Source organism: Pteronotus mesoamericanus, unplaced genomic scaffold (genome assembly GCF_021234165.1).
Source record: "Pteronotus mesoamericanus isolate MK-2021 breed Mesoamerican mustached bat unplaced genomic scaffold, CSHL_Meso_final contig_50, whole genome shotgun sequence".
NCBI lineage: Eukaryota > Metazoa > Chordata > Mammalia > Chiroptera > Mormoopidae > Pteronotus > Pteronotus mesoamericanus.
The window spans coordinates 43,152,834-43,165,393 of NW_026555186.1; the positions used below are offsets into that span (position 1 = coordinate 43,152,834).

Here is a 12,560-nt window from a genome sequence, read left to right on the forward strand (position 1 = left end):
AAAATCTAAAAACCTAATTCATGGCACAAAAACATAGACATTCCCAGGAACATGTTCACTTATATTCTATCCATCACCTTCTAGGCGATTTCAGCTTCTAGCATTGGCAGTCAGCTTTGAATCTTCCCCGCAGCACAGAGCTCTCCTGCGGGAGAGGCCGGAGCAGCTCTAACCCTGCATTTCTCGTTCTCTCCGCTTTACTTGATGTTAGGACAAGAAGTTACTTTTCCCATTTTGATTCCTTTATTTTACATGTACTTTGTGGTGGTAAATTAGAAGAGAAAAATAAAACAGAATAGAAAAAAAGGCACTTAACTGTTATAAAGTTTACTGATCTGGACCTAAAACCAAGCTGCATAATGGTACAAATGCACATGCTCCATGAGGCAGCTGCATTTATGAAAAAGTGGGCCAAGTGGAACCGATATTATAATAATAGACCCATGATCCAGCCACAGGGAATGATGGGAACAATATGTTTGTAACAATGGGGTACTGCTCATACTCTTCTCCTAATGGAAAGCAGTTCTTTTCAATAAACCAGCCTAAAAAGGCTCTGGGTATGCAATTATATATTTGAAATGCTTTGTTTTTAAATACTCACATCATTTAATATCAATAAGATAAAAAAAATCCTACAATAGACTTTTCCTTCTGATTGTTAAAATTACACAATACATACTTAAATTTCTTTTAGAAAGGAAATAATATCTGCTGTGTGACTTTGGCCAAGGTACTGTACTTTTCTGTGCCTGAGTTTCTTCCTCTATATATTGGAAAATAGTAGTGTTTACCTCATAGTAAGGTTGTTGGGAATATTAAACTCACTAATGCAAGAAGGCATTAGTGTCCCCCCAAAAAACAGTTCCCTGGCACATGAGTGCTTAATAAGTGTTAGTTACTATTATTATATAAAAATCTCTTTGTATCAGAATTTAATCTGAGGTTAAAATAAATGGTTGATAGATTATAAAATAGTTTAGAATATAAATGGAAGGTTTAGGGAAAATTGCTACAACAGCATTAAGCTACATCTATTATCATTTAGTAACCAGTTTTATGAGCACAAACACTTATTTATCTGGTATCATTGAATGAAAAGTTTCTCCACATAAGAAAAATTTCCAGATAGGTTCACTAGTTGGTTGATTGGTTTAGAGAGACATTTGTATTGGAGCCTCCTGGATGGTAGACGCTCTGTAGGTGATGCTGGAGTATCCGTGAAAAAGGCAGGGTCCCCGTTTTCATGGAACTCTCAATTCAGTTCTAGCTAAGTGAAGCTTGGTTTTATCATTCATTGTTTTCATCACATTCAATAGAATGTAATTCAGCACTTTTTTCTCAACAAAACACTTAGGATTATTGCTTCTTCTCAAAAGTACTCGTAATGTGTGTTCGCGTATTAGTTCGTGGTCTCTTTGTGACCACTGGTGTCAGCAGTCCTTTACCCCCCCTTTTATTGTGTCCTCCTCCCTTTGTTGCAAGCATCTTGCATTCAGCTTGTTTCACAGGACTGAGTCTGTCAGGAACCGACCACCAGTTAACAGAGATATTGCATTTCTTACCTAGTGAGCTTTGATCCTCTTACAGTGAAATCACTCAAGTATTATCATGTACATGTACCTAAGTTTCTCAGAATTTCAGCGTGTGACTTTCTTCTAATTGGAAAGAAAATTTAAACAAACTCTGCCATCTTGAATTCACTTTACATGAGTGACATCTAGAAGCCATATAAATTTTATAAAGACTTACAAAACACAATGTAATGCTAAAATTTTAAACATGCCTGTTCCTGAACAAATTATATAATTATGTAGATTTCTTTGCTTTCAAATTTCGCAAACAGCTGTGGGAAATGACTTTGGAAGGAGTCAATCAAAGATGGCAGCATAATCTTTTTGGTAGAATATTATTGTGACTGTGATAAGGCACCATGGAACTTGGATGTAATGGCATAAAATATACAAAGAAACTCAATATAATTTTTTCCTTATTAACATCAAAGTGCCTCTATGATAGTGAAAAATCATAACAAAGTTTGCTTAACAGTTCCCCCCACCCCCAAAGTACTTGATATGTGAAAGAACTAAATAAAAGAATATTGAAAGAGGCAGAGTTTCCTTTCTAAAACTTAGTGATGATGACAATCTCTTTCTTTAAGGAGACAACAACATGCCTATGGGAAGCAGGCTGCCTAACTTTCTGGTAACTTAGAACATAATGGGACATATACACTCTTTGTTCTATGTGCTCAGACATTAACGAAAATCCCATACAAGGCCTGAGAGGAGGACAGAGCTCAAAGTACTAAACAGATGTGCACACACTCATTTGAATAGTAATACTAAAACATTGATTTGTTACTATAATTAAGGCTCTTCTTGTAAACCCCCATAATAAAGTCATATTCTGCTAAACTGGCAACTATAAGAAAGCATCAGGTACTCATTTTCTAACAAATGTGACAATAAAATAAAGGATTTCAAAAGGACTCCACTTAAATTTCAAACTGAAATCCTGAATAAGCAAAAATAATGTGAAAGCAGAAAATTCCAGCTAAAGCTCAGAGGAGAATATTCTTTCGGATTTTCTAGCTTTGCAAGTTGGTCTCATCAGCAGTTTTTAAATAACCAAAGTAAAAGGCTACAAGATGAACATTGTTAGAGGGCTATTTGGATCTATCAAATTCTCACTTGTGCCTTTTTAAAAACTGGAAATCTCAGAAATAATAAAATGCTGCTTAAATAGGTCACATCTACTTCCAATTGATCCACATATTAAAGTATTACCAACTAGCATTCTACTGTCAGTGATTTCCATATTTTGAAAAAATATCTATAGAATGAATACAAGTAAAATGAGGATGGTCAAGATTATAACTTTTTTTTAACACTAAGGACTTTTCTTGGCTCTGCTATTGGGATTTGGGATTATGCAATATATAAAATTGTACTTTTTAGCTGTCACGGAGAAAATTATACATTGGCAGAGATGTTTGTGTTCCGGAAGTCTGGGGGGGTGGTATTCTTGGACTCAGACCTTGAACGATCCATCAGGTTCTGCCCACGGCAAATCTGTCCAGTCAAGTCTTAAAATAGGAGTTTTAAAACGGCCACATCAACATAACTGTTACTATAGCCACAGAAACACGCAGCTCTGATTACTGAATTTAATGAATAACAATGTAAGTATAACGGTATGATCATACCACAAAAGCAGCAAGGCTCCTTGGGGGTGAGTCCCAATCAAAGCAACTATTAACGTAGTATGCAGCATTTACAAGCACCATGACACAGCGCTTCGTTCTGATAAAGTTTCTTAGTAGCAGCTGTAATAAAGATAAAATATTATTAGAATTTTCAGGACTAAAAACCATCAGATACACCGCAAAATTCTTCAAGCTTACTGTGATTGAAAAAGGATTCAGAAAGTTGATAAAGTTATAAGAATATACCAAGCAATTTGGCTCATGAGGTAAAGGAAGAGAAGTATCTCTGGAGAAAGTAGAAGAAACTGAATTATAAGAGCAATTTCTTAGCTAAATATATTCTTTAAATAATACTACCAGGTATGTTAGACTACCTCGTTGAAAAGAAATAAAAAATCTCCAAAGGATTAATAACATTTTCTGCTACTTACATATTACAAACCTTAAATATATTTTGACCCTTAAATCTTACTAAGGTTTTAAAGATTCTTTAATGTTTTAATTTTAAGCTATTTCAAAGTGAAATGGACAACTTGGAATGTTTTTATTTAGGGCCTTAGAGAAAAATCTGCCAATTACTACTTCATTATAGAAAACATTTTTTTTCTATCATTTTAGTAGGATTCTTCCTTTCTTACTATTATATGCTCATTTTCTCTTTCTTTCCCTCCCCCTCTCTCTATCTCTACCTTTCTCTTTCCCAGAATAAATTTAACCTATATTTTGTCATAATTCTGGAGTCAGGGAAAAATTATGGTAACCCTGTGCTTTACAAGATCTTTACTAAAAAAGGTATATGGGTATTGATATAACTTAAATTTTAAATTTAAAACTAAGGCACGACTATAACTATACAAAGAACTAGATGATGTTCAAAAAATTAGTTACAGCTATGTTAATAATTAGAATGATATGTTTGCAGGTTAATATTGTGTTCCTTCCAAATATACTTTAATGCTGATCTGGTATTTTAAGGAAGCAGCAATGCACAGTTTACTGAGATCATATGGAAAAACTATGTATGTGTAAATATAGAGGCAAGTACATGCATATTAGTTTTAACAGGTTACTCAAATTCAAATTCCTTTCAGTCAAATTTAAGAGTCTCCCTACTCACTTTCCTTCTTGGCCCCTGATCATTTCCTTTAAGAGCTACTTTTATTAATTTTATCTCTAATTGCAGAAAAATGTAATCTGTATTTCTATTTAGATAGATACTGTATTTGTAACTCAAACACTGTCTCTAAACAATCCAAGATTCCACTGTTTATGATCAATTGACTGGATTAAAAATAAAAATCAGTCTTCTAATGGTAGGAAAATTATTAAATATTTTTATACACACAAATGTGCTCTGTAAACTTTATACATAGATCAAATACATTTTATTTTAGCTGTGTTAATTAGAAGTAAACATTTTTAAAGGGGTTGCTTAGTATTCTTTCTTAACTTGATTCAAACCTAATTTAAAACTATCAGTCTAATTACCAGCTATCAAGCCTAATTTAAAATTTCTCCATGAAAGAAAAATCAGAGTTCCTGATTTTCTATTTTCTTAGCCTGAAAATGTCAATAAAAGTTCACTTCGAAAAGATCATAGTCAAAATCTCATTAAGAAGGTTTCCCTTAAAAGATGGAGCCCCCTCTCTTGTGGATTAGAGGGAAGAGCTTTGTGCTGGGCTCGCTTTACACACACCTGCATCATACCTGTGGGTGGTCTGGACAAATATTTGAACCTCAGCTTTTGGTGTTCTCATTTACACATTCCATGGCAATCAAATTGTATTTTATGTTCAAAATGATCATTCTTTTGCTAACGCATGAATACATATCCATTCTGTGCAACATCTACAGTATCCCCTTTCCTTTTTGACCACCCCCATTCAATTTATTAGTTTGGTATTGTCCTTGTTTGATCACTTAAGGAAAGGAAGGGAAGAGAGAAAAAGAAAGAATAAAAGCAAGAGCCATTTCACACGAGCAGATGATCAAAAATTTCATAGTCTTCCCCCCCTCCACACCTCCAAAGTGTATCTGAATGTTTTACAGATATAATCAGGTCTTCCCAGAGGGATTAATCTTTCCTTGCTTTTTACCTGTTTAGAGAGTCTGTTTTCCTCTTCAATGTACTTCTGTTCTTTGGGTATTAATGTTCGTAAGCTGGCTTTCACCTATACATCAACATATGTGTCTGTTATGGATTAATATATTACAAATGTTTACAAGTTTTTCATGCAGTTCAATTTGCAATAATTTCTAAAGTTTCAAAGTCCTGGCTGCTGTGCTCATAAAATATAAATGTATACAGTGGCACATGCATGCACTTCCATTTCTTAGGCAGGCAGGCAGCGGCTGGAGTTCAGCCGCAGCGGCAGCCGCCAACTATAACAGAAAGTGTGGGTGTGCCAGGCAGTGGCAGAAGCGTATTCTCCAGGATACATCAAGGTTTAGAGAAAATGAGGAATGACAGAAATTCTCTACAAATCAGGAACAAAAGCTTTCATGAAACTGAACTCTTTAGCAGTACAAAAAAGCCAAAGTTAAGACTTACAGCATTAAAAATCACATCTATTTCAAGATAGATGACCCCCTTTGTTGGCCCTGTCAGCTGCTTGTTTTTCAAGACGTAGGCTTTCTGTTCACCATTTTGAATCTGCGGGAAAAGGACATGACAGCCGTCTGTCTCACGGTCTCCACTGAATACACTCCCTCGGTGACCTTTGACCCCCAGCTGCTGAAACTGACAGAGAACCCAAAACAACTGTGGCAATTCTGACAAGTACCTGTTCATTACCAGGATCAAGTCTGTCAGGAAAAATTAACTATCATGGGATTCAACATGGCCGTGAATTGAGTATGTTAAAATTTTTAGTGTTCTTATTACAGACCTTGGTTGAGAAATGACAGATATAGAGCTAAGGATTTTTTTTCCTTGAGCAAAAGCAACACAGAGCAGTGTATCAGGTGAATAAAACTTACAGACAGCAATGGTATAGCAACTTTGCCCAGAAAGTCAGCACTTCGATCTCGATCTTCATCATAAACTGTCACTTCAAGAACTGAATGGATATCTTTAATGTTGCTGCATCATAAATATATGTAAGAAAAAAATAAAGACTTCATCAGTAGAGAACAAGAATAAAAATGCTTTTGAAAATTTAGATAGCTCCAGCTGGTGTGTGTGTGTGTGTGTTTATGAATGCTATTTGCATACACACAAACACAAGGTAGCCTGGTATCTGACAAAATTTCCCACAATGCACCTTAGGTAGATCACAGTGATGTTTCTATTATCTGGAACTGTGAACACCATCGATATTTCAAGTTATCACTTTTTAATGAAATGTAACTTTCCATCTGGATGGGTACAGAATAAATTATTGTATAAAACAAACCACCAATAAGTGGCCCTGATATTTTTTAAACTTTTCCTTCTTCTCACTATCACAATAATTCCTATTGTTCCTATTACCCCATGTAAAACATCACCAGGTTTGATATTAGCAAGAGTCACAGTTTATTTCATATAATTTTGTTTTTTATTATAATAGGACATCTTTTTGTTTATAGCTGTCATGAAAACATTGACTTATTTCTGTTGGGTTTATAGTAAAAATTAACTAAAACAGAAAACAGAATAGGGAAAATGTAACATTGATAGCTACTGTACCACCTTAGGATTTAGAAAGTAGGTAGTGTTCCATTATGTTCCAAAGACAACATATGTTAATAAAGAACTATGCAAGCTCCTCATATTTTTGTTTCTGGAAAAATAAGCCCCAACTGTCTACAGCATTTTTTCTTTGATCAAACAGTTTACCAAGAAAACACAAATTAAGAAAAGACAAAAAGTGAATATATTCATTACTGCAACCACATGTGAGAAGAGGCTTTATCGGGGCACAATCAATTAATGGCTTTGATAATAATCAAACCTATTCATTCAATTATGCATTCCAGAGAAAAACATTCTCCACAACCGTCTTAGGAGTGCAAGTCTCCTGACCAGGGCTTTCATCTTTTATAAAAATGTGGAATTCTTTAAAGATAAATTGGTCAGATAATTAAATTTGATTAGTTACTGGCTCTTAAGCAGAGACATTATAAGAAATTAATATGACATTCAGAAGTTTTTCAAATACCAAAAAACTACATGAGAATACTTTTAAGAAGTACTTCTGTTTGGAGTTTTCCCTTGTTTAGAGTTCATAACTAAAGCCCAGTTAAAAAAAAACAAAAACAACAACAAAAAAATGACCTTAGGTGATACTATAGTGTAGCATTTGCAGCTTTTACAACATATGATCAAAATGGTTTATAAACTTTTTTAAAACAAAAGAAAAATTAACTCATAGTGTGTTTGGGTAACTAGGACAATACTTAATATTCTTATTGTGCTAAAATGCAACAAACCAAAACTAAAGCATCTGCCGAATTGGAGACTGGATTGTTTGGTGATTTGAGCAATGGAACAAATAGAGCTTTGTCTTGCTTGGTGTCAATGCAATTGAGGAGAATTTCAATAGAAGGTATAAAAGGAAGAAGCAGTATGGCAATTCAGTTAATGGGAGCAGAATCCTTAGACAAATCATATAGAAAGTACAGTTTAAAAAAAATATCTGTGAAAACACAGAAAAATGGCTTGGCCTTTCCCCAGGATTCACTATAGGAAGATATTGCAATTATGATATTCACTGTTCCTGGCAAAGGCAGCCCAGATGCACTGAGCTGTTAATCAGTTAAGAATAAATGCACACACAAAATCTCAAAAGTAAATGTCATTTAGCACCATTTTTGAAATGAGCTCTAGGTAATTACTACTTACAATGTGAAGACTTTGTTCCACTCAGGATTGAGATTTTTATAGACGGTATGTGTTAGCAGCCTATCATTGTTCAGTTCAACTACACAAAATGGGTCACTTTTACCTACAAGAGATTTGGGGGGAATATTTTTAGTATAAATAGCACCCACAGCTCAGAGATTCATAATTATGACCACATCTCTTGTTAAAAAATTTGATAAAAATAAAAAAATGAAGTACAATTAAAAAATGTTTTAAACAACATCAGAATAAAATAAAGTTAGCTGCAATGGGATGATGTTAATCACTGTGATTCATTGAAATATAGAACCAGAAAAAAAGTAAAAGAATGAAAATTATACAGCTGATATTTCAGTTTGCAGTTTTTTACAAAAAATAATTTAACTGCTAATTATGAGGGAAAATGTGATACATGTCCATCCCTGAGGCCGTTTTTATTTAATTCTATAGCGACCATTCGAAAGGGTCAGGCTCTTCACTTCTATCCATACATTTTCCAACTCCTCTGGCTAGTAGCTTGTAACAGAAATTTTTAAACAGGTTGATTTGGGGAAAACTGCTATATGGCAGAGTTACAACATTTTAATCTGACTTAAGATTGTCTTGTGAAATATCTAAGACATCACAAGAAGGTAAATTAGAAACTCTGAGGCAGAAAAAAAAATCTGTCATTTGAAACTTAACCTCAACAAACAATCTGCATGTTAAAGAGCAAGTCTTTTATTTTTGCCTACTGAGAGTAAAGGATCTGCCAGTTATCTGTTTACAGCAACTCTGTTCTTCCGTAGGCAAATCTCGTCCATTCAGCAAGTATATTTTGTGATGTCCTCAATATTTTGTAATGTCATGTCCTGTATTATAAGAACCCATAAAGTCAGAGGCTCTATGGGGGCAGCATTAATGATATTAGTGCAGCCTGTAATTTGTTTGATACCTTATACAAATGACAATGAAATCAATATTTAGACAAAGCTGTCCAGAGGTCATATCTTTTAAACTGCAATATTGATTTAGACTACATAAGAGGTTAATGTGCATATTATTAACTTTAATGATAAAGAATAATTGTTTTAAATGCATTGTGAATTATAGTCACAGTAGTTTACACTTCTGTGAAAGCTTAAATATCATTGAAGATTTTCAATTAAATTTTAATAGGGAAAGAATTCATTAGCTATCAGTGACAGATAAGCTATGTATTCTCACACAGCAGTGTATTTACTTTCTATATTGTAGTTCTTAAAATGAGCTGTACAAACTTTGACTCACCTTTAATTTAATTTATTAATTTTATATTAAAAGAGAGATTTAATATGTGTGTGTTAGTTCAGTGGTCTCATATACCACAGGATAATTGCATAATTTAACATGATGGTAGTCTTCTTAAAATTTGGTCTTGGGAACAATTTTCAATAAAGAATAGAGGACTGGAAAGTCTTCTAGATCTGGTGCAAATTAACTGGTGGCTTAGGATGTGTGTTATCCTTTCTTACCACCTTCATTCTTCTTGCCCTACCTGCTATCATCCACACTTACAACTCACACACCATGGAAAATAGTCCATAAAAAAGATATTTTGTTTATTAAACACATTGTAATAAGTTTTATTTGTCACATAAACAATTTTTCTCCCATATAATTCACGTACAAGCATAAAAATTCCATTCAAACAGTTCTTAAAACCTTTTTCTTAAGGCTCGTATTAAGTATCTTCTTTCCATCTAGCTTTGTGCTGTGCACTATGACACAAGCAAAAGAACAGAGAATATAAACCACAACCCCAAGTAGTTTATAGAAGTGCTGGAGAAATAAAAATATCTACTATAACAATGAGAGAGAAAATTAAAGCCATATTTATAATAGAATTCCTTGTCAAAAGAGTAACTAAATCACTTTCACTTTAGACAAGACTTTAGATTAAATGATTAGCTTTGGAAGCACATACTTAAAAGATAAGTGTAACTCTCACACTCTTCCGTGGACTACCTTTTAATTTTTCTCACACAGCCATCTGAATCTTAATTCGGTAAAAAAAAGACTATATAAAGGTAGTAGGTTTTGGTATTTTTGTTGCCCCATTTTCACTTGCTTTACTTCAATTACTAGTCTGTTTCAACTGAGTTGGTTTCACTTGCCCTTAAGTGATCAACAATGTGCAATAGATTCAGTCAAAACTGTACAATCTCTCCTACAGGAAAAACATACTAACTCCAGAGACCAATATCAGGATGGGGGTGGGGGTGGGTGGGTAGGGAGGAGGTACTTTACACATCTACAAGCAGAGGATGAAAATCTTTATTTGATTTTTTCACAGGAATTCTATTCAATTGTATGAAAAGTTTCCATTTTAAAAAATTAACTCCATGGAAAAGCTCTTAAATCATAACCTTCTTTGTTAGTGTATTTTTATTTGCTGACAAAAAGAAATCTTGAGTCAATGATTGGCTCAAAGATCTTAAAGAAACAAAATCCATTTTTAATGTTTAACACTTTATGTATCTGGTTAAGAAACTAATGCATTTAACAAACCCTATGCCCATGAGGCAGTGGCTATTCAGATTTTCTTAGCTGATTATTTCATAAGGCCATTCCTAGGGAAAACCAAAATTAGTCACCTATCATTACATTACTTAACTCTCTCAGTCACTCTTTACTATTGGGATAAAGGTATTAAAGCACTAGAGACCAAAATAACAGTTTGAACACCTTCTGAAGCCAGTTGTCAGTCATTTTGCTATTTTAAATTCCAATGCCATACTATCGTTATCAAAAAATATTGTCCTATCTGCACTTACCTTATAACTTGAAATGGGTAGGCAATATAATTTTTAAGAGACCATGTTATTAGATACTGTGTAAAATGTAATGGTACTTACATTTTTTAAGAAAGAGCCTTTGCCTAAGGTAGACCAAACTCCTATTTAACATGGCTTTAATTTATACTGATTTTTCCCAATCTAAAACCCATTATTCTTAATGTGCTTAGAATTGTATTAAAAGACCGAATTGTGCTCAGTGACATGAACCAGTCCTTGAAAATTGTGCCATTTTACACTTCTCTGAAACCTTATTCTCAAGTTTAACACCTTTGATGTCTTCCCAGAGTTTATAGGTTAAAATCCATGTTGTATGGCATGGGATATAGTCGTTCAGCTTCATCTCCTATCTCAAAATCTTTTCCATCTTACTTGAGCTATACCACACCTTTCAAATCCTCAACTACTCCATGTACTTCCAAGAGCAATGGGTAAAGCACTGGAGTTAGAGTGAGAGATCAGTGGCCTGGGGGAAAAGGCCTAAATTTTGGAGGCTGAGCAAACTGGGATTGAACACTCACTCCACGGTCCTGGGCTGTTCCCTTCTGTAAAACATAGTGACTATAATGGTCCCTAGCAGAGATAATTCTTACAATAGAACTAGCAGAGTGTCTGTCACACAAGTAGAGCATCAATTAGTGACAACTTTAAGTAATGTCTTTTCAAGCAGAAATATTTAAAACATCAAAATGTGCTTAAAAGTATAAAAATAACAGGAAACAATTCCTACCTTGAGTTAAATCTCCTAGTGAAAAACAGTAAACATTTGTAAAATATTTTACAAGAAATTAGCAAATAAAGGGCAATTATAATACTTATTATTATACTAATTGTAAACATTTACTGAATTTTGTATCATTATAAGCCCAACATTATATTTTATGTTCATTTGCTTGAAGATTTTATGACTACTGTATGAAAAAGGAACTTTTACTATCCCCATTTTATAGATGAGAAAACGGAGACTGGGATATGTAGGTAGTGGAGCTGCTATTTAAACCCAGGTCTATCCAACCTCCGGAGCCCTTGCTCTACCCCTGTGGTCCATGTTCCCTTCAATGAAATATATTCCAATGCAAGCCACTAGACAAGACCTTTGCTAAAACTATGTCATATCTTAGTAGTTGGGCCACACAAGGAAGAACTGGCTAATGTTTTTACCACAAATCCATTCATTCAGCAAATACTTATTACTTATCATGTACCAAGCAGTGTTCTATGTGTTGAGGAGATAGAAGTGAATAAAACAATGAAAACAACAACCTTGAATTCATGGAATTTACATTGAGAAAGAGGATAGACAATGAATAACATTTTAGAGTATTTTAGAAGGCGGTAAGTACTATGAAGAAAAATAAAAATGGGAAGGGTGTTGAGGAGTGCTGGTATGTATGTGCAATTTTTAAAGGGGTTGCTGAAGAAATTCTCATTGCTAAAGCGACATGGGCAAAGGAGTGAAAGAGGCAGGGAGTGAGCCTTGTGTTACCTGCAGGAGCAGGTCATGGAAAGGTCAGAGAAGTGACTGTGTCTGATGTTTTCTAGGACTAGCCAGGAAGTCGCTGTGCCTGGAGGAATGGACTGTGGCAGGGAGAGCGATAGAGGACATAGTCAGAGAGGTATGGGGGGCGGGGCGGGGGGTGGCAGGCCTCAGTAGGATATGGCTGTCACTCTAAGTAGAGGGGGAAGCTTTTGGAGGGATCTGAGCTGATGT

General features: G+C 34.5%; 1 protein-coding gene across 3 annotated transcripts in view; it reads right to left on the reverse strand.

The window, feature by feature from the left end:
• The window catches only part of MCTP1 (multiple C2 and transmembrane domain containing 1), a 457,836-nt gene that overhangs the window by 147,127 nt on the left and 298,149 nt on the right, over window positions 1–12,560 (reverse strand). For 2 of the 3 annotated variants that reach the window (XM_054578606.1, XM_054578605.1), the window contains 5 exons: window positions 8,034–8,136; window positions 6,188–6,290; window positions 5,760–5,861; window positions 5,305–5,379; window positions 3,209–3,328 (listed from right to left, as the gene is read on the reverse strand). In XM_054578606.1, coding sequence (XP_054434581.1) covers window positions 3,209–3,328; window positions 5,305–5,379; window positions 5,760–5,861; window positions 6,188–6,290; window positions 8,034–8,136 — 503 coding nt within the window. The remainder of the gene's footprint in view (window positions 1–3,208; window positions 3,329–5,304; window positions 5,380–5,759; window positions 5,862–6,187; window positions 6,291–8,033; window positions 8,137–12,560) is intronic. The other variant, XM_054578607.1, reaches the window with a different exon arrangement.